Consider the following 23,154-nt stretch of genomic DNA (forward strand, 5'->3'; position numbering starts at 1 on the left):
ATGCTCGGACGCAAAATTGCTTTTAGTTTCTTTAGATATGTATGTGGGCATATGGAAATGAAATCTTTGAGTTTTACGTCCCACGGTTATGCCAGTTAGGCTAAAGGAGACGGTGATAATGAGTAATGAATGAAATGGTGGAATGAAGAAAGTGGAAGGAAACGGGAGAACCCAGAGAAAACCCACGAGCACGGTGTTTGTCCACCACAAAGTTCACTTGGCGGGGGCTGGGATCGAACCAGGGACCTCAAGCACCGGAGGTGAACGCTCTACCACTGAGCCACCCCGTGGGCATATGGAAAACACATTCTGTAAAATAGACACACAACTCTCCCGATACGGTCAAATATCTTTCTGCTGAGCTTAAATGTTGAAACTGTGTTGAAATACCAAAATCCAAACCAAATTATTGTGAGAATACCAAAAAAAGCTTCAGCTGAAGATCCACGAAAAAAAAGGCTTAAAAAATTGAAACGAGCAATGGATGAATCTGAAGAAAAGTTCTTAATGTTAGTTTTCAACTTCGTGCAAAGTGTTGAACTCTCTGTCCAAGATTAGTATGGGTAGGGGAACAATTGAACGCCAATGTGTTTTGCATTTACTTATCAAGCACTCATGAGTAACAGTACCACTCTGACAACACCAGTTTTATTCAATTTCACCTGTCTCGTTCTCTCCGCTTCTTTATGCAAGTTGTTTGCTCTGTCCTGGTTACGCAGGCCCATTGCTGCGTTATACATCGGCCGTAGGGACTCAGTACTTTCAAACTTCGAAACATATGTACTCAACACGTTCCTCTGGCACCTTTACTTCCATAGATTGTCGAAGGTATTCATTTTAAATCATCTTGTTGAACTTTACAGCCGCATTGGAACGAAAATAGAATTACAAAATTTCACAAAGCACAACGTGCTGCTCGTTGGCAGGACCAATCAACTGTTCGAAGTCCTTACGCTCACACATTAATCAGGCATTTTTGGTCCGATTCACTTAAAAGTTCTAGTTTAGTTAGAAACTTCAAGTTCACATTTAGCCTATCCATGGACACTTAAGATAGTTCATTAGTAGACAATGATCCATTCCTTTCCAGAACACTTAGAACAAAATATCTGCAAAAGCGTGATTTAGAAGCATTTATTTAAATATCTAGCCACTATCCAGTTCTTTTCAGAATCGCAAAATCTTACAATGAAGTTTGTTTGTTCTTGCTGTACCACATTGTTTAAAGACACGTCAAAAATATACCACAAACTTTTTACAACTTATGCAGACGACTGAATAATTGTTCCTGAAAATATGGAGTTAAACCTTTACAAATGAAGTACTAAACTTTGTCCTTCCCCAAGGAAAATCCTCTGCCTATTTGACAGTGTAGAAACATGAGATTAACGGTTTCACCAAAGTTATTTCAAGAATTATATGACAAATTCTGGTTTACCGTTTGTAGTGATTAAATCATCTCTGCTTTATTCATTTTTCACAATACACGAATCTGTGTTCTTCAAATTTCAGCCACATATTCATCATCTTCAGATTTTATTTGAACTACTTGATCGCTGCATTGGCAGCCAGACACTTTTGATAGAACTACCGGCAAGCCCATCTCAATTTATGTACTAGTTAAAAAATATTACTTTAAAATTTGCATTTTCTGCCTATAGCAACCTACTTTAGAATATATATATATATATATGGTAAATTTCCCTGACCAAATTTCCTTTTCCTTACTCTTCCCAACTTTCCTGGTCTGTAGAAATCGTGCAAAGTAAAATCAACGTATCTTCGCATTTTTTGTATGTTTATTTAGAAGCCAATGAGTTCGATGTCTATTAAATCCTCTAGCACCATTTTCAAATCAAATTTCACCTTGGAGTAGTACACAAGTTGATAATCTACATGTTTGTTCTTTGATATCTTCATCCAGATATTACTAGAATATATGCATTTCCTTTTAAGTAAATACTTCTGTTCTTTCTTGATTAGTTTTCATACCGGTGTATTTTCCAACAATTCCTGGCTCAACAGCTCCCGGTAATTTATACAGTGTTTAAGAAGTTTTCAACGAACTTAAAAAGTTCGTTACTGAATTCTCTGTCTGTCCGTCTGTCTGTTATTTGCGATTTTATTTCAATTTTGAACCCTGCATTCGATAGAACATCAAAAACAGAGAAAGTGATTAAATTTTTCGCGTCACTCTTACCGTTCCCGAGATATTGGCCAAATAATGGCCGATTTCCAGAGATTTAAGGAGCCATAGCTCGGGAAACATAAGTTGCAGAGAGATAATATTGAACCTGATCAATACCTAAGAGGATGGTAAATATTTTGGTGCCAAATAGTAACCGCCGGCAACTGATTAACTGTCTACTGGCCAGCTGGCCACCGTTCCCCAGATATTGGCCAAAAAGTTCGAATTTCTAGATATTTAAGCAGCCATATCTCGAGAACTGTAATTCATAGAGAGATGATAATTTGCTAATTTTTGTGAGAAAGAGAAGGTGCGGATAAAATTATTTAGTTTTACATCCAGGAGCAATGACAGTTATCCTTTCCGCTCCATCTCTCCATTCTCTCCATCTCTCCAAGTTCGTTCTGGCAATGCTCTTGGAGCATTCTCAACTGGTTTAATTCAATATTTGGATGAACATACCAAAGTACTAATATGTATATTATCAACTCAGTCTACTACTACAAGTTAAAGTTTACCTCGAGATATATACCAGAGGATTGCATAGATATTGAAATCATCGGCTGCTAAACAGAAGTATTAAAATATGCAAAAGCATGTTGACTTTATTTGCTTTAAACAGTTAAGGAACAATTCAGTCACAATAACAAATCTGACCGGAAAATCGGAAATTGTCTCTGGAGTTCGATCTCCTTTTGGGTTAATATAATGATTCACGAGTGGCAAGTGTATTCGAGATGAGAAATATCCGAAAACTGATCCACGCCTGAACATTAGAGGAAACCACACTGATACCTGATATCGTACATTCATAATGGAAAAACGTAAGAACATTTGAAAATTCATGGAAAAAAGGAGAAATGTACGGCAATCCAAAAGCCGAACACTAACTTATGAAAGAGACTAATATAAATATATCTAAATACAATAAAATAAATAAATAAATCATCTAGTAAGAAATCTCTAACAACATGTCTTTCTTATAAACGTCTAATTCCAATTAATAAAGGAATATTTCATTCCTATAATAATAATAATAATAATAATAATAATAATAATAATAATAATAATAATAATAATAATAATAATAAACATATAATTTAATTGTTGTTTTCTTTTCATTTGCATTAGTGTATGTGTATGTAAAGGACCCCGCACAATCCTTATGAAAATTGGATTTGTGTGGAATTGCTAGAAACTATGATATGTTGTAGATATTGTCACCCCGAGAAAAAGTCTCAATGGGCACAACCACCAATCATTAACCGTTTGAGCACTACGAGACCACTTTTTCTCATTCAATCATTTCCACTGAAATCCAGAAGAGTTATCCTTTTTTTTTTTTTTAAGTGGCCCTGTAGTGGTCAAACGGTTAGTGATATGTGGTTCTACCCACTTAAGACATTTTGTCAGGATGACAAGATCTACAACAACGAGAGAATTCCTGAAGACGATCATGATACCGATGGCTAAGAAATCGAACAAAACGAGATGTGAGGATTATAGAACTATTAGTCTCATACCCTCCCCGATAAACACCACCTTTACGAAGACACTTATGTGTCGGGTGGGGAGGATTGCGTGCTACAGTGAAATTTAGAGCTGTGTCGGTGGTAGTTCACTACCAGAAGGGCCACCCCTACCGAATTGGTCTAAATGGAGTAGCCAGACGAAGAGTGTTCTGGGAGAAGGCAGCAGTTCTCCAGTAGCCAAGTTGGCGGAAATCATAGTGATTGGTACGGCAACTTGGACATTAGTCCCAGGCGTGGTCAGAGTGACTGTAACGGCTGGGATACTGCGGGGTGGAAGGCAACGGGAAACCACCACTCTATTTTCCCTAGTTTGCTAGCAGCGAAAAGAGAACATATGAACAATGGTCTTTCGCAGGTCAAAATGTAGTTCCGGAGGTAAAATATCCCCCCATTCGGATCTCCGGGAGGGGGATGGCTTGGGAAGGACTATTGGACGAGAAAGTAATAATGGGGGGAAGACAAACAGAGAAAGAAAGACAAGGAAGAGCAAAAGATTTAGGATAGGGACATGGAACGTACGTACTATGTTACAGGGAGGAAAATTAGAAAATCTTAAAGAAGAAATGAAACAAAATAATTTAGATTTGGTAGGAGTTTGTGAAGTTAGATGGGAAGGTAATAGGGTATTGAACAGCGAAGGATATAGAATGTTTTACTCAGGTAATGAAAAGGGCGGTCATAATGGCGTAGGAATAATTCTTGGAAAGCGATTAAAGGAGAAGGTAGTGAAAGTAGAATTTATTGATGATAGAGTTATGATGTTAAGACTTAAAGGGAAAACGAAGGATCTAGTGGTGATACAGACATATGCACCGACGACTTCGATGCAAATGAAGAAGTAGAGGAAAATTATGAGAAAATAGAAGAAATTATAGATAGGGAGAAGAAGGGTGCATGCGTAATTCTAATGGGAGATTTCAATGCAGTTGTGGGAGAAAAACAGGAAGGTAGTATCGTAGGCAAATATGGTTTAGGCGAAAGAAATGAAAGGGGAGAGGGACTGGTGAATTTCTGTAGACAGAATTCACTAGTAATTGGGAACACTTGGTTCAATCAGCACAAGAGAAGAAGATATACATGGAAATCACCAATAGACGGCCGAAGATATCAGATAGACTATGTTATGATTCAGGACAGGTATCGGAATAGCTTAAAGAACGCGAAGACCCTTCCCGGGGCTGATATTTTCTCTGATCATAATCTTGTGCTGGCCGAAGTAGATATTCAACTGAAAAATGTAGGCAGAAGAAAAGTAGGTAACAAAGTGTTGAATACTGAAAAGTTGAAAAACGAGGAAATAAGAAATCTTTTCGCTGAAAAATTCGAAGAAAAATGTTCAAACGAGGAAAGGATAGGAGCAGGTAGTAACGCACGGTGGGAACATATTAAACGTTGCTTACAGCAGGCTGCAGAAGAAGCAGTAGGTTACCGCGAACACAAAACTGCTAAGAAACCATGGGTTACAGAGCAGATGTTGCACAAAATGAGGGAAAGGAAGATGTGGAAACAGGTTGATACAGAAGAGGGCACAAAGATGTACAGAAAGTTAAATAATGAATTACGAAGAGAAACAGACAAAGCGAGGGAAGAGTTTTACAAAAGAAAATGCGAGGACATAGAAGAATTAGAAAGAGTTGGGAAATATGAGGAAATGTACAAAGAGGTAAAATCTATGGAATTTCGGAGGAAACAAGGGAGTATCATGATGGCAGTAGAAAATAAGAATGGGAAGGTAGTCAGCGAGAGAAATGAGGTCATAGGAAGGTGGAAAGAATACGTGGAAGACTTATATGAGAGTAGGGATAGACCGTGTAGCCTAAATGTTGAAGTAGAAAATCAAGTAGGCGAGGATGATAAAGGATTTAGTATTCTTAGGGATGAGTTTGAAAAGGCTATATCCGAGATTAGGAATGGAAAGGCAACAGGAATAGATAACATACCAATTGAATTCATTAAAAATATAGGAGACAAGGGAAAGAAAGAATTGTGGCGACTATGCAATGAAATATATGAAACAGGAGAATGGCCAAGAGACTTTCTGAAAACGATCATGATACCGATGGCTAAGAAATCGAACCCAAAGAGATGTGAGGATTATAGAACTATTAGTCTTATATCTCATGCAGCTAAAATTCTGCTCCGAATACTGAACAGAAGGTTATATGGAAGAACAAATAAAGATGTTGAGGAGGAGCAGTTCGGGTTCAGAAGAGGCAAGGGCACAAGAGATGCTATTGGATTATTAAGGGTGATCGGTGAAAGATTTATAGAAAAAGGGAAAGAGGTGTATGTTGTATTCATTGATCTAGAAAAGGCTTTTGACCGCGTGAATTGGGAATTGTTGTTGGGAGTTCTAACAAAGATAGGGTTGGAATGGAAAGATAGAAGACTAATAAGAAACTTATACATGAACCAACAAGTAAGTGTTAGGATAGGGGAAGAACTGACGGAAGAGAGTGCAATTGGAAGGGGAATTCGACAAGGATGCTGCCTCTCGCCAACACTATTTAATGTCTATCTAGAAGAGATAGTGAAAAAGAGCCTACATGATGATGATGGCATTTCGGTAGGAGGTAGAATGATTAGATGCATAAGATTTGCAGACGATATGGCCCTTGTTGCAGAATCTGAAAAGAAAATCAATAAAATGTTAGAAAAAATGAGAAGGGGCTTTGAAGAATATGGGATGAAAATAAATGTTAGAAAGACAAAAGCCATGGTGATTGGAACAAAGGGGTCTGTGTCAAATATAAAAGTAGGAGGGGAGAAAATAGAACAAGTGAATAGTTTTCGATACCTGGGTAGTGTTCTTAGTAATGACATGAAATGCGAACGTGAAATAAAACAAGGATAGGAATGGCGAAAGAAGCCTTTAAAAGAAAGAAAAGTCTGTTTTGTGGGACCTTGAACAAAGAGTTGAGAAAAAGACTCATAAAATGCTTCGTGTGGAGTGTTGTGCTGTATGGGGCGGAAACGTAGACATTGCGTAAGGATGACGAAAATCGACTGGAAGCCTTCGAAATGTGGGTGTGGAGAAGAATGGAAAGAGTTAGTTGGGTCGAGCGGAAAACGAATGAGAGAGTGTTAAAAACGGTTAAGGAGAAAAGAACACTTTTAGATATTATTGAGAAGAGGAAGAGAAACTGGTTGGGACATTGCCTGAGAAGAAATTGTATCATGAGGGACGTCCTAGAGGGTATGGTGGCAAGAAAGAGAGGGAGAGGGCGAAGGGGGCTACACTTAATGGACGATATAAAAACAGAAAAATCACATGTGAAGACGAAGAGGTTAGTGGAAGACCGTGGAGCATGGAAGTTTCTCAGTTGCGGCAAGTGACCTGTCAATAAAAGCAGAATACCTATGATGATGATGATGTAACCTTATGAATAATTGTATATCAAAAACCAGCGGATACAAATTAAATTCATATGAGATTCGGATACCATGATGAAATATATGTACAGAACTCAAATAGCCTTGATGGTGAATACGGATGTTGAAACTCCAAACAAAGAACCTAAAAAGTAAATCAGTTTATCAAACTGGAGATAGATGAATAATTAGATTATTTAAGTATATTAGTTAATACTTACGTCCTGCAAAAGCATATTGAACATCAGAGTCACTAGCTCATGTGCTGTAACGCTACCCGCTGGTTTGTCGTCTTTTGTTTGAAGAAAATCACACAAGAGTGTGTGAAACACGTATTCCATTCTTTCAGAGAATGATGGAAACAGATCATCATTAGGCAACACTGAGAATTCCCAATTGAGCCATTCTTTAAAACATATCTGCAAAATAAAGTAATCATTGCTGTAACCGTGACTGTGTTAGAATTCCCTCCAATATAAATACAATCATATATTGTGGTTGGAGAAAAAAAAATCCCAAAGCGAAAACAGAAAATTAATTGCTTGGAAATATTTAAATCACAATCATATACACTAAAAATGAACTACGGGCGCTTTCTGGTTGATCGATTGGACTGTAGTTTAACACCTATTTGAGGAACCTACTTGAGGAACCTACGGCTTAACGCTGGATCCAAGTCAGATGAGCTCTCACCGGGAATCAAACCCGGATCTCGCAAGGTGCAAGCGGTATCTGCTGAAGCCTTTTAGCTAAAGGACCCATACTATAATCTTTTAATGTGAGCGATTGTTTCCATTAATTTGTGGTAAAATTCATATAATCACATACTATAGATATACTAGCAGAATACCCGTTCGCACGGGGAGAATACGTCTCATTTTGGACATAAAGGGCTGAATTTGGACTTAAACGGCATCGGAAGTCTCACTGTTCGTCTCACCGACTCCGAAAACTACGGATTTGACACTCATACCGATCATTTTCAATCATTTTTATATACTTCCCCCTCTCTTAAGTTGTACCGTCAAAGTGAAATGATAAAAACCATCCCAGGCGCGAACCTAATCTATGTTGGAAATTTGATCGAAATCGGCTGAGTGGTTTAAGAGGTACGAAGTCACAAACATAGTGACTTTCATTTTGATATATATAGATTCAAACTTTCCCGTTTGAAGCGAGTGTTCTCTATATACAAAAATCGGTCAAAAAGTAACCCACCTCGTGGCTATGGTTAGCGTACGTGTCTTCCGTGAGGGAGGGCAATCATGTACCTCGGATCCAATGTTAACTGTAGTCTACGTCTCATCTAGCCTTGCTGCTGAAAGGGACACTTCCACCAAGCAACCAAATAACGCACAATCCACTACTTGGTAATGATAAGCACAAGAGAAATAACATTTTGTAGGTAGAAGCATTTATACTTTGGATCAATCCTTGCAAAGTGATCGAGAAAAAAGAAAAATTGCCGCTCGACCTTTTCAAAAGAATCAAATTTTTTCATGAATGTTTAACCTATACCAGGATACTTCAAAACCACAATTAACTATTTTTTACAACATCCTATGGCGACGCAACGGCTGCCGCCATTTTTCGTTTTTTTCGATTTTACGCGTTTACGTTGTTTTGAATATTTCAGCATGTCCTACCAAATTGAAACTTACTGGAAGTCTCCAACTCGTGCAGAGCTAAAACTTTGATCTCTTAATATTTTTGCCTAAAACCACTTGAAGAGAATGAAATCAGGGTCTACAGTAGCAACATTTTTGGACATTGAAGACATGTTTGGGAAGAAGAAATAACTGACGCAGAGGTCTGAATTTGTGTATACATGTAGTCCGGGGTCATAAGTTAACACACAAAAATTTACAAACCTGTAGCTGCTCCCAAAAGCCTGAAAAAAATCGTGAAGTTGGGAAATTATGCCAATTTGGCATATTTCACTGTTCAATATCTCCATTGGGCCTGGATGAAAAAATCTGAAATTTTGAGAATAGTTAGTCCTTTAGTATACCACAACACAACAAAGCGCGTTTTGTGTTTTTGAGCACAAGGCGGTCGAAGTATTAAGTAATGACGTCATACTCTAGCAGGTGTTTTGTTGATAAATTCAACTGGAAATTTGTTGTTGTGAAGTAAAATAAAGTAGGATGAATGGTTAGTTCAGTCAAGGCGCTCAAGCTCGTTTCTTTCCTCTAGCTGTAACACTATCTTATCACACCCACAGCAGCACTGGTGAAGAATACCGCTTCAGCAGAAGGGGAGAAAAGTAAAAATGCACACTTGGCAAAAAGTCTGTAAGTACTCGTTTCTCTTGGTGCTGGCTATATCAATGATATTCTATTGTTTATTATTGCTTAACTGTCAACTCATTCAGGAGACTGTTGTCCTTTCGTTTGGTCTATATTTCCCGGTCAGTGTTTACAGCTGTTAATTTCCCGGATTTAGCTCCGTGCGACATTTTCCTGTTTGATCGACTGAACAAACCAGTAGGGAGAACGCGTTTTAGCAGCCAGGAAGAGATAATACGAAAATTGAAGACGGCTCTGATGGACATACCGAAAATCGAGTACCAGAAATGTTTTGAGAATTGGATCAAGCGCTGGCATATATGCGTTGCAGTCAGTGGGGATTACTTCGAAGGGGACAACATCACTTTTCACGAATAAACCTGTATTTTTAATTTTGTGAATGGATTTCGGGAACTTTTTGATCAAGGTAGTATGTCCCAATTTTTTCGAATACAATGCGATGTGTGTGTTACTGAATATGTCAATGCAGTGATTTTAGAGTATATAGACTAACTCCCAGTGTATATTAAAAAAAGAATGTTAATTATTATTAAATTGAGAAATTTATTTTACTTAAAAAGATACCTTTCTAATGTTATCTTTAGCACACTCTAATCCCTCAGCAAACTTCTACAGAATTTGCCCATAATAGCACTTTCGATCTCGAGAAAAAAAAAAAAAAAAAAAAAAAAAACCGACCATAACTACAGTAGTTTAAAAATGACGCTCGTTCATTAGACTACCATTTAATCCTAGACGCAAGATTTCGTTTAATGTGTTGCGATCGAAGGTTAGCAGCTAAGAAAATGTTTATAATGAGCTATATCGTCTTGGCTCATTATTCCTTAACTGAATTACTATGTTCCATGTACTCAAAGTAACTGCTACCATACACAAGAGTACATGTAATAATAATAATAATAATAGCATAATATGAAGCGGATGTAGCACAAGAAAAGCGTTTAACTTGAAAATGTAAACAGAGACTATGATAACGGTAGTAAAATTCTTAGAAAAAACAGATTGGCAAAATGATGCGGTGTTTATACTTCCGCACGTTGATTATATTATGCAAGATTGTCTCAGAACAAATTGAGACAACAGTATTTTAAGAGAATATTCCAAGAAAACAGTACTAAATCTGATAGATATCACATATCTTGAATAGAGATGTTATATTAGTTCTCTCATTTCTTTTTCTTTCTTTCTTTCTTTCTTTTTCTTTCTTTTTTTTTTTTTTTTTTTTTTTTGTCTTTTATAATATTGATGAGGTATTACACTGGAATTTAGTACTCTCTATCATTTTCTAATCATTTTAAGCAACTAACTTCTAAATATATTATTATTATTATTATTACAATGTAGTTGAGAGCTAATAGGCAAGGGAATTTCCTCTCAGCGACATTATTCAATCTTTATTTAAAAGGGAGTAAAAAAGAAATTGAGTAGGAAAGAAGTTGTTTCGGTAGGACGCGATCAGGTTAGTGTATTTTCTGTGCAAATATTGTTCCCGTTGTAGAATCTACGTTGAAACTGAAATAATGTTACAAAACATGAGGAAAATCTGTGAGAAGAATGTAAAAGGGAAACAAATGGAAAAAAAACGGAAGCTATGTTGGTAATAATGAAGGGTACTACATAAGTTAAATGAAAAAATAGAAGAGAAAACTAGTTTTCAGTATCTAGGTAATGGTTAAAACATTTAACATCAAGACCCGTGCGTTCTCACAGCAACGATATCAGTCACATTTTGGGGTTAGTAAAGTTGGTTTATTATAGTCAGGTCAAAGTATGCCTATTACTCGTACAGGAATTAATACTTGGCAGGATCAAGATAACATTATCAACATGACAGAATGATGACCTAGGATCTTATTCAATATACCACATTTGACGAGATACTCTGAACGCATAATGGGGGACTCAGTCTTTTAAAAAATGATTTTCAACCACGTCGCCACCCTACAATCTTGGACCACTGAAAAAAGGAGGTATTACCAATGTACCCTCAAGACGTAGCTCTGCACCTGGTGTTTCAATTAAAAAGTCAAAATCAATTGGATACATTAACGTACGACCAACTAAAACCAAACTTGATCTCATTAAGTAGGCCGAAGATTCCAGAATATAGGGCCGAACTAGAACTTTTTCAAAATACAGCAAGCAGACGAACCTATAAATGCATACTTTCTAAGAAAACTGCGAGCAATCCAACAAATCATACCGGGAGTCACGGAAGAACAGAATATCCATTCCTTGTTGCTGGGACTCCAGCGGAATTTTTTGCAAAAAATTGCACTGGAATCATTCTAGACTGTCTAGGTTCTACAAACTCGCCTAAACGCACTAGAAGTTGCCAAGTATTTATTAAGAAACAGAGATTAACTATACATTCCTTGTGCGGCCGGCCTTCTCGTACTTCATCACAATTACAAAACAAAGCTTATAATCTTATCCCTTCGAAATCGCACCAACCTATTAATCCTATTCAACAACCTATTACTCACATGCAAATATCCCTAGTTACAAATGTACCTTTCAAGCATCGCAACCCACACTTTCTGGACCGCCAATGCAGAACATCTTCCCTCCTCAGTCAAATTCCGTCTCATCACTACAAACATACCAGTCCTCAGTTAGCACCCCCATCCAAAACCAGTCCTCTCAACAAAATAATCCGTCCGATATTACCAAAATCGCCAACCAAATGGGCGAATTATCTTTGATGGTCGCTCAAAACACTGTGCGACAACAAAACGGACTTAGTAAAAGAAACAAAACTCAAGGAAAAATGGTGGCAGATTTAGAAACGATAATAACATGAGAAAGAGTAATAATGTACGTAAGGAGAACAGGAATGACAGTAACAAGAAAAAATATCCAAAGGGAGAAACAATATCCTAAAGTTTTTTCTGCCTAAAGTATGGACACGGTGTATCATCTTGCTAAAAGAATAACAAATGTGCAAATTTCTTTATTTGTTATCAATTAACTTCGCCATTGTTGGTTGCAAGTCCGAATAAGAAAGGAGAAGGGTAAGTGGAACGCCAACACTACATAAAATAGAAATCAAAACTAACAGATACCAAATATTTCTTACGAGCATGAGAAACAGAGAAGAAACAGGCTTTTCGTCATACTTGGATGCTGTAGGCCAATCACCTACACCTACGGTAATATATAATGATTAGAGTAAAAACTAAGGAACAGCCTGACGGAAACAATGAACAAAAAGAAGAGACAGCTTCTTCGTGGCTGTATGCTTAGCGTACGCGCCTGTGGCGCGGTACACCCAGGTTTGATTCGCAGTCAAAGATCACGTAGATCGGATCCCATATTAAGTTGTAGGCCCACATGTTATACTGTATAGCATTGGTGCTGAACGGGACGCTAAACTCCACATCAACTAATTACCAAGCAAAAACAGGAGACTTTGAAGATCTATAGAGTACGACACATGAAATGTACGGGAAGAACACGAATTAATACAGAAAATTAGGAAGATTAGAGTTGAAAAGCAGTTACAGAAACAAAAAGGAAGTAAACTTTTAGATGAAGAGCATTAATTTCTCTATAATGCAGTAATGGTAGTAGAACTTTTCTTCATTAAAAGAAAACACAAACTGTAATTTACACTTTATTCTTCCATTTTATAACACTACAGAAAGTTGTTCGCTGGATATCTGATCATTTTCGATTCGGTGCTGCCACCTGGCGTATCATGCTGGAACTATGGGTTTGCTGGCGGGAGCAGTGTTGTGTCTGACCTTGTAGGTGCGTGAGTGCTATCAAATGATGCCGAAAATCTACAGGTATTGGGAGTATTATATCATGGAGCTTTTTCATGCTAAGTTTTCTTTCGTACGCATTGTGAAACAGTGTCGAGAGATTGGGTTAACACTCGGGGTGACTACTGCATAAGCTATTGTAGCCCCTATACACAATAGGCTCCCCTTGCAAAACACTTACTCACGAAAACCACCAGGAGAAGGGCTGTAAGCAAAGTGACACCAGTAGTGCTAAGAGGATCCGTCGATTGGCGTGACAAGAATCCCCCGACGCAATGTGATATGGGCCACAGATTCCACCTCGCACCGTCAGCTGAACGAAATAACGCGCAAACGCCTCAAGTTGAAGTGTATGCGGAAGGCCCGTATACACCACCTGCTACCGCGTCACTTTGCCGAACGTAAGATGAACTGCAGAAAACTGTGTGGAAAATACCTGACGGGTTCCAAATGAAATAAAGTTGTCATAATGGATGAATCATATGTCCATCTCACTGCTGATGGTCACATTCTGGCGATCACACACCGTGACACAGGCGGCAAGGGGCGCAACAGCTTTGTTCGTCAGTGCAGGGAAGTTTCCCTCGTGGCTTTATGCTTCTTACGGGATTCGGATGAGGGTAAGTTGCTAATACGCGAGGTGGACAAAAACATGAAAGTGAATGCAAGATACTTCCAAGAATACATTCTTAAACTTATCTACCGGAGAGGCATCCCACAACTGTAGGAATGGACGCGAGCCAGGTGATGATTCATGGCTTCGAGTCATACCGCCAGAACATCACTACGTTTTTATTAGGATATGACGGAGGAACCAGGAATTGGTATCACTCCATTTGAAGATATTCCTGTGGAAGCCCACATGCCAGCCCAATGGAGTTTTGCGCATTTGGGCTGTTGAAACGTTGTCTTCAACATAGCCGCCCGAGCACCCTGGATGGTCTATGAAAAGCGTGCAGGGAGGAGTGGGACAGAATTGTCATGTCTGTCCTGCGCCGGAGCTTGTTGCAATGGAAACTGCAATGCCGTGTGACAGTCCACAATGCTAAGGTTCCAGTAGAGCATGATCGCCGGTGGTATCTCTTAAGGTGAGTACCCGTTAAAAATGGTCGGATATAAAGCGAACAACCTTCTGTATTTTACAGATCTTACTTTCTAACTGCAGGAGTTAACTTCAACAGTCTTTCTAGAAAAATATTCAATCGGTATTACTAATCTAATTTCATTCTAAAATACAAATAAAATAAACGTTGTGAACTTACCGTCACCTGCTTCGTGACTTTAAACCATATTTTTTTACCAATTCTACAACCAGCGGCAGCTGGTAAGTAATAACGAGAAGTCATATGTCTCTTCGTCAAGAATAAGTATTTCTTCAATAAAATAACTGGCGCAAAATTTTCGATACAAACATCTGTTTCAGGAAATAGTTTAAAATACAACTCTGCATAGTAGAAAAATGATTCTGCAAATCTGAAAAAAAATGAACAAAATTACACTACAGTAGTAACGCAATAAAAATGTGGATTAAAGTTCTTTAGGAAAATAAACTAGATTAATGAATTAAAACTCGATATTTATATATATGCGCACCTCATGGTGGGGTTCTCCATATCAGCATAATGTTGTCTTTTATGTCCCTTGAAAGTTACAAAATATTTTATGTTTCTATCTGCCTTTGTTTCTTCAGCAGAAGGACCTGGGTGTTATTCGTGGAACGCACTGTATGTGTGTGTTAAGTACATACAAAATGGTATCACCAAAGAAGGTCCCGAAACATCAATTGGAATAAATTTATGACGGGTTTGAAAAACGGTTACAGTAGGACCACACTGAATAAACGATAAAAACAAGCTTTGACAATACATATAAAAAGGATCAGAACATGCTATTACTAAAAGTAAAACAATCGCAAAAAGGATATCGTTTCCCTTATTCCCTAGTTTATCTTTTAAACACCATAACACTGCTGATAAGCACATTTAAATCTAAAAAAATATACAGAAGTTACCCACTAGATATAAAATCTATTTTGTAGACAGACTGGCCAACTCTAGTGTTGACGAAATAAGATGTGATTGTGATCAGACCTATATCGGTATGACTAAATGACTAACAGAAATATAGAAATCAGTATTAAGGAACACATTAGAGATGTAAAAGTAGTTTAGCGGTATCGGAGCTATCCAAGCCTTGGAGTAATTTTAAACATTCTACTAAAAACGAAAAAAAAAAAAATCACATAAAGCATCTTAAAAGTTTTACACCGTCGAAAACTATGCATTTGAATACTATTACATCTCAACGAAGGACCAGAACTTGAATTTAGACAAAGTTAATTTGGACAAATAATGGGATGACATATTTGTAAATAATAATTCAACCCATAAACATTGGCAAGTGAAAAATCCCTTTCATCTTCTTCGCACTGAAGAGAATCATAATGCTTACCTTAATAAAGAGAAATTATAAATTTTAACATTAATACGGAAATATAGTCTAGCAACAATAAGCTCCGGGGAACAGAAAATAAAATATGGCAGTTTCACTTCAGTGAATGACGATGTTTGTATAAAAATTGTGTAAATACATTATATTACATTAATTATATTTACATTTCTAATTAATTTGGTAAATGCAAAATCTTCTGGTGAACACAAAACTTGACATAATTGAAATCTGCTGTGCTGAAGTAAGATAATATATTATAAATTAAGAATAACTGTTTTCAAAAATATGTCGAAGTGTTTTGCACACTAGAATCTACGCAAGTTTTGTGAATATGTGTAATATTTCATTTCTATTATTGGGATTATGCAGTAGAAGTCTGCACGGGCTCGGGTCGAAACCGCGGGCTTCGGGCCTACAAAGCACTCGGGCTGTAAATTTTTAAATATACAATCATATTTTTCGGGCCTAACTTTCTAAATACGCTGTACAATGATATTTATTAGATCATTCTTTCTGGAGAACTTTTAAAGCACATCTAAATATATAACTTCAGACGCCCACTCTAAAAATCTATCACTGAGCAAATGAGAGAAAAGCTAACTATGTAGTGGACAGAATAACTAAAAGTAACAGAAATAAACACGTTTAGCTTATCTGTGAGTGAAAGTACTGGTTCTTACACTGAATTAAAGGAACAAAAGCATGCAGAACATTTTTTTTCTCCAAGACAATGTCAGTTTATATTTTAGTTTTAGTTTTTTATTATTATTTCCTTCTTTCACAGATATTGGAAAAATTTCTTTCACAAATTCTCCAGAAAAAGTATAGCATTCCCATTTTCATTTGTAAAAGGAGGAATCAAACGTTGTCGAAACTGAATGGCAACAATTGCACCTATTCCCCACTTCAAGAGTTCAAGAAAAAAGAAAACTGATTATTTGGAGCATGAGGAAAAAGATAACGGCTTTGAGGACTGTCTCAGTGAGTTCAGTACGAGCACCCATCCATTTACAAAAGAATTTGCACACATTGGCACTTTGTTTTAAATATTATGGAGAATTCTGGCACTTTGTTCTGGAGAATTTTAAAGTATTCAAGTTGGTCATTTCACGAGAATTTATATAAATGAAATGAAATATTTAGTTTGACGTCCCACGTTTATGCACCGAGGCTAAGGGAGACGGAATTTATATAAATGATCATTTTCTTTAGAGAATTCATATGGTTAGTAAGTGTAAACGACAACTTTTATTTCGTAGCTCTCTCTGAATCATGAAGATTTTGAACTGCAAAATTAAGCCTCATTTAAAAAATAAATAAATAAATAAAAATAAAAATACAATTTTCTGTTAATTATTAAGTTTCTGTAATTCGGGCTTATTTCGGACTCATCTGATTATCACACTGGCTCGGGCCTAAACGCTGAAACATATTTCGAATTCGAGTCGAGCCTAACATTATAAATTCAAGGGCCGGGCCGGGCCGGGCCCGGGCTAAAATTTCAGGCCCATGCAGACCTCTTTTATGCAGCAATGCACAGTTAATAATGAATACCCTTGGTCATATTTAACCTTTTAAAGATATGGATTTGATGTAAGCTGATTATTCCCTTTTGGTACCCAATAATTCTATAATTTAAAATCACTTTCATTTCATTGAATTAGAAGTGTTCTGCCCTAAATATTGATGTTTCACAATATCAGAAACTTCTTACTTACATTTTCAGACAGAAGCTTCATTGGACCTCTTCTTCTGTCTTGACCTAAAGTATTCACTCACGGCTGTAACTGATTACTCTCTCACCCTATATATGCTTTATACCTTATCCAGTCCATTGACCTGAAATCTCTAAGATCTATTAATAATAATAACTAACTACATGTGGACTAACCTTAAAGTGTGTTCCATTTCAAGTTTTGTTTTCATGGGTAATGCGTCACAAACATACTCGACAAAGGGCATGGGTGTTCCATTGTCAACTATTTTAACAAAATTGTTCTTGCAGTGTAGGAATATATGCAACAGTAAAGCCATTGCAGGTAACTTCTCGTATAACCCGAAAAATAAAATTAAAAATAAGAAACAGGCATATTAGAAAAGGGTGTCCAAACAAGCTCTAAATTCAAGTTACTACTACTTCTAAACAAATATGTAACTCATATTACATCAAAAGATAACGCAATATATTTAAAGAGATCTCCCGAAATTTCTAACTTCTTTAGCAGATAAGTGTACGAGAGTAAGTCAAAATTATCTGCAATGTAGCTATAGCTTTTCTTACGTTGTTCATACTGACATCTGTCCTCGTTTATTTTATTGTTATGCTGTTGTACACATGCTATGAAAGTTTGATCCTGATTCCTCCATTTATCTTCCTTTTGTTGAAGATAGATCATGGCCGCTTCATTAGAAAGTTTGCACCAAAGAGGAACAACGAGCAGTGATACGGTTTTTGTGGTCGGAAGGTGTAACAGGAACAATGGCTAATCTCCAGACGATGTGCCACTTCATCAATCGTCATTCGTCTGTCTAACAGAACTGTCACGCGCACGCTCAATGTTGTCATCATTTGTGGCCGTAGATGATTGTCCAGCTCCTTCCTCGTGCGTAACACTTGTGCGACTATTTTTGGATTTTTCAATCCATTAGTAGACAATCCGTTGCAGCAAAATACTGTTCTCATATTGTTCCTAAGGTCTTTGATGGATTGTGGCCCCTAATACATATTTCGAGTACAAAAACCGGGTCACTGCATGTTGTTCCTGTTTGCTGCAAACTTCTACTGAAGCGGCCATGATTTATCTTCAACAAAAGGAAGACAAATGGAGGAATTAGGATCAAACTTTCAGAGCATGACCACAACAGCATAACAATAAAATAAACGAGGACAGAAGTCAGTAAGAACAACATAAGAAAAGTTATAGCTACATTGCGGATAATTTTGGACTTACCCTAGTATATTCAACTATTTGCTATGTTTATACACAAACCCAAATAACACAGATTCAACTTAAAATTCTTATTTCATTAAGTGCTCTAAAATTAATGATAACCTATTTAACACCAATTGGTTTGAAACCAGTGTGAACTTTGTTCTTCAGAGTCAGTTACTCGACAAGCCATCCTTCTATTACAATTTTCACGAAATGATCCGGTTTCGCAGTGGCGTATACCTACGTGCATATAAAACTATTAAACGTGTTCCTTTCCACGAGATGATTGACCAATAATAACAGTACATTAGGGATGGCCAATTCCGGAACTTTTACTTTCTGGAATCCAGAAAAATTCCGATTTTGGAAAATATTCGGAATTCTGAAACATTCCATAATTCGGAAAAAGCCGGAATTTTTCTGAATTCCGGAAAATGAAATATCCAATTCCGAAAAATTTTGGCCATCCCTAGTAAACACAAAATTTCAATGTATATCAGGTACCGTAAACCTCCATTTTGACAAACTTCATTTCTACTTCAGATAATTGGAAATTGAATTATACAAAAAACCCTCCCAAAAATGTATTATAACAGCTTTAAGTAACTCCATCTGAATTGCCCCCGAGGAAAGACGTTAGCATGATTTACGAAATAACTGGTGTTAAACAGGTTATCATCAATTTTTGGGACCAAAAAGATAAGAAGTTTTCTTAGTACGTTCTTCTTGCATACTTTCACTAATACTCAAAATAGACTCCTTAATAATGCATTGTTTTATTTGTACTTCGAACACTACAAATGTTATTCCATATGAGATTCATATCTCATTATTCTCACTTAATAATTTTATTTAAGCATCATAAACAAACACTTTTATGACTTAAAAAAAAAGTAAAAATCATTATGTAAAATGTCTAATTACACAGGATTACGAATTGAAACTTTTATTTTGCGGCAAAAAGTAAAACAGCCATTCTTACCTTATTCCGGTGTGCTGAAATGAAATCTACTGATAATTTATCCGTATCACATAATGATTTTCTACAATATACAGATGAAATATTTACTGGTGTATTCATTTGTAATAAACATGCAATGGCAATCACAGTATCAAATATGTGTCTGAAACTGACTATCAAGCAAGAAATGTAATGAAAACATTTCAAAAAGCTTGAAGCAATGTGAAAATCTCCAAATTCAAATTAGCTGCTTCGGCCTTTAGTTAGAAATCTGCGCGATCTCAATTTCTGTCTGTGGTCATCATGTGGGTTATCCTGCACTAGGCACCATCAGAGACACACACACACAAATATATATATCTATATATCTATATCTATCTATCTATCTATCTATCTATCTATCTATATATATATATATATATATATATATATATATATATATTTTACACAGAATAAAAAGTTCAAAACTCGAGGACGATCGACCGTGTCTTTTTTTTATGGGCGAAAAACTTTAGCGATTTTGAATAGTGAATATACATGTTACATGTATGTAACAACCACACAAAAAACAAAAGTTCTGTGCAGTGTACCCCAGGGTATAGATTCGATGTATTTTGTTACGTCGAATCCAAATTTCGAAACCCCAGGACGATTGATCGTGTCGATCTTTTTTATGGGCGAAAAACTTTAATGATTTTGGATAGGGAGGACATACGTTTCTCGCCCATAAAACAAAATTGACATGGTCAATTGTCCTGAGGTTTCGAAATTTGAAATTGGGCGTAACAAACTACATCGAATCCATAACCTCGGGTCCTCTGCACATTTTTTTTTTTTTTTTTTTTTTTTTTTTTTTTTTTTTTTTTTGTATGGCTTTCTTACGTGTATACTCCTTATCCAAAATCCCGGTCCTGCCTTGCATCCGCAAACAGAATTCTAGCAACAGTTTGGCTGTGACTGAGCGCCTTGTTCTGATGTAGTTTTACGTGGTTGGCGTTAGAAAACCACACGGAACGTTTTAAAAATAGTAGGAGTAAATCATAATTTTCCTTCTCTTTTTCTTTTTATAATTTGACCCCAATTAAAACCTTCAGTTTAATATTCCTCGTTTATGCCCCCACGTAAAATTTGGTACTTGTAGTAATGACTCAAACGAACAAATCATAGCATTTAGTGCATATTTTTAATGATGCTGTACATATCATTTGTTCGAGAATTAACCGTTGTTTTGTATAGAAGAGAGACTGAGCTCTTGATATGTAGCTCGCAGTGTCCTTTTATTCTCAATTTTTCTTTAAAAATTCAGATTCTTGAAGGGAAAATTACCAAAAGGTTAACTGTTGTTTTCAATGATAGAAGTTTTTGAAATAATTTATAATAAATATATATATTTGATATATTATGTTCAGTAGTCATGTTGGAAGGCAATTTTTGGTCTGTGCGAGGTAGGAGGACGAAGAAAGAGATTCAAGATATCCATATGAAAAGTAATACTTTGAAATACATTCTCTGTCGCATGGTATATCTTTCCTTTTTTTATAATCAAAACGCACATTTTTATGCTGAGAACAACAATAAACAATGAAATTCAGGGCGCGCTGATAAAATTAATGTTTTGTGTAACATGAAAGTTCGCAAAAAGACAATAAAACGTCCCTTAGGACAGCAATTTCTGCGTAGTTTCTTCATTTTGTCATATGAGTTCTATTAATCATTTTGAAAAATCGTGTTTGTTGTGTAGACAACTAACATCGCTTTGCTGGATAAGTCTTACAACGTGATTCATACGGGTGTATCCAAACTGTATTGGGTGGCGTATTTCTCCATAATCAATAGAGAAGTAGATAACAAAATTACTACTATAGAGAACTTTAGTCCTTGATAATTACAAATCCATGTAAGTCCTGATAACGGATACCTAAAACAAAGTCGGTGCGTCATTCCTTCTAAAAATGAAAGGAAATTTTACACGCAATTATGCAGACTTTGCACCAGACAAAAATGTATTTGCTACGGTACATATTAATGCCAAAAAGTGATCTGTTTGTTTACAATAAACTCAATTTCATTTAAATACAATTGTAACTAAGTTAGATACATTAGTTTTCGTGAAACACTAAAGTCTGCCCAAAAGAAGCCATGAGTCTAAGGTTTAGAGAAATTTCTGGCCATGGGTAAAAGTATAAACGACAATAATAATAAATGCATGTGAACGATGAAATGAAGAATTAATGAAATGAAAATGGTAGAAGAAACTGGGAAACTAAGAGAGTACTTACGAGGGTCATTTGAAAAGTTCTGCACACTGAAAGATATTATGGAAGTACAAAATACTTTTACAGGTCTTCAATATAATCTCCATTTTTGTTTACAACAGTTTCCCAACGTTTTGGTAAATTTTGTATTCCGGATAGGAAACCTTCATTGTTGGGCTGTCTGATCAATCGGGTCACCTCATTGGAAGCTTCATCAATTGTACCGAAACGTTTTCCATGGAGTGGTTCCTTCAATTTGGGAAACATATCGAAGTCTGATGAGCTCAAATCAGGACTATATGGTGGGTGAGGAAGTCTGCGATCTATTCCTATCAGATAATGCGGAACCTATCTGGCAGCGATTTTTCTCATCTTTAACTTTTCAGTAATGATTCTATAAACTGAAGTGACAGACATTCTAGGCTCATATGTAATTTACTCACATGTTTTTCGTCGATTCTCTCTCAAAATGTCGTTTACAATAATCTCAGAGGTGTAGTCTGTTGCAGTTGATGGTCTTCAACTTCTTGGATTGTCCGCAGTGCTACGATACGCTACACTATTTCCACAAACCTCTCGCAAAGCATTGTAAATTTCAGTTGGATTCTTTCCACGTTGAGTTTCGATTTTGATATAGGAACGCTGGTCACTATGTGTAATCCAACAGGTTCACCTTCTATTTTAACACTGAATTTCTCACAACACATCCACGCGAACCAGCGAACAGAGACACAACCGTCAAGCCCAAACTCTGACTCACTCCGCTCAAATTATCGCGTATGCACTGTGTCAAGACTTTTGAAATGACCATCGTATATGTAAACTGTGGTTCACCACACGTTCATAGCCTTAAATTAATCCATGATTTCATGGCACAATTGACTCGAATATGGTTAAGGGTACTCAAGTTTATGAATGTTGAAAAGGGGATGTTAAGTCAGCTGTCGAAGGATGGTCCTGGAGAGCAAGTAGGCAAACAATATTATTACGACTTACATATATATGTCAAAATATTTACCTGTTTATGATCTAAGTTGTCATATTCAAGCACAATCCAATATAACAATTTCCTATATAGCACCCTCTGCAGTTCAGGAAAACCATTACACGTCATTATATATTTGTAAGACCAAGATATATCTTCCTTTGGCCCACTGGAAACACATTCTATGAAGGTATGTAGAATAGAATCCATAATCTGGAATATAATCATTAATGTCGAAATGTTTAGAAGCTGACAAACCATACAAAATCCCAAATATTTATTTAAAAATAAGTTGTTTCTATATTTTAAATTAGTATTTCAGAAGTCGTTTCTGCCATCTATTACCATATTCTTCCATTAGTGTCATAGAGTCTAAAGACAGAAAATGATTAATTTCATAT

At 36.4% G+C, this 23,154-nt stretch overlaps 1 protein-coding gene across 1 annotated transcript in view; it reads right to left on the minus strand.

Moving 5' to 3' along the window:
- LOC145674059 (Fanconi anemia group A protein homolog) overlaps positions 1-23,154 on the minus strand; it is a 104,635-nt gene that overhangs the window by 48,209 nt on the left and 33,272 nt on the right. Inside the window, exons 5-8 of the mRNA XM_081743883.1 lie at positions 22,787-22,966; positions 17,511-17,662; positions 14,431-14,641; positions 7,314-7,511 (exon numbers count right to left, since the gene is read on the minus strand). Coding sequence (XP_081600009.1) covers positions 7,314-7,511; positions 14,431-14,641; positions 17,511-17,662; positions 22,787-22,966 — 741 coding nt within the window. The remainder of the gene's footprint in view (positions 1-7,313; positions 7,512-14,430; positions 14,642-17,510; positions 17,663-22,786; positions 22,967-23,154) is intronic.

The sequence above is a fragment of the Thermobia domestica genome, chromosome 17, assembly GCF_964235325.1.
Source record: "Thermobia domestica chromosome 17, izTheDome1.hap1.1, whole genome shotgun sequence".
Classification (NCBI taxonomy): Eukaryota; Metazoa; Arthropoda; class Insecta; order Zygentoma; family Lepismatidae; genus Thermobia; species Thermobia domestica.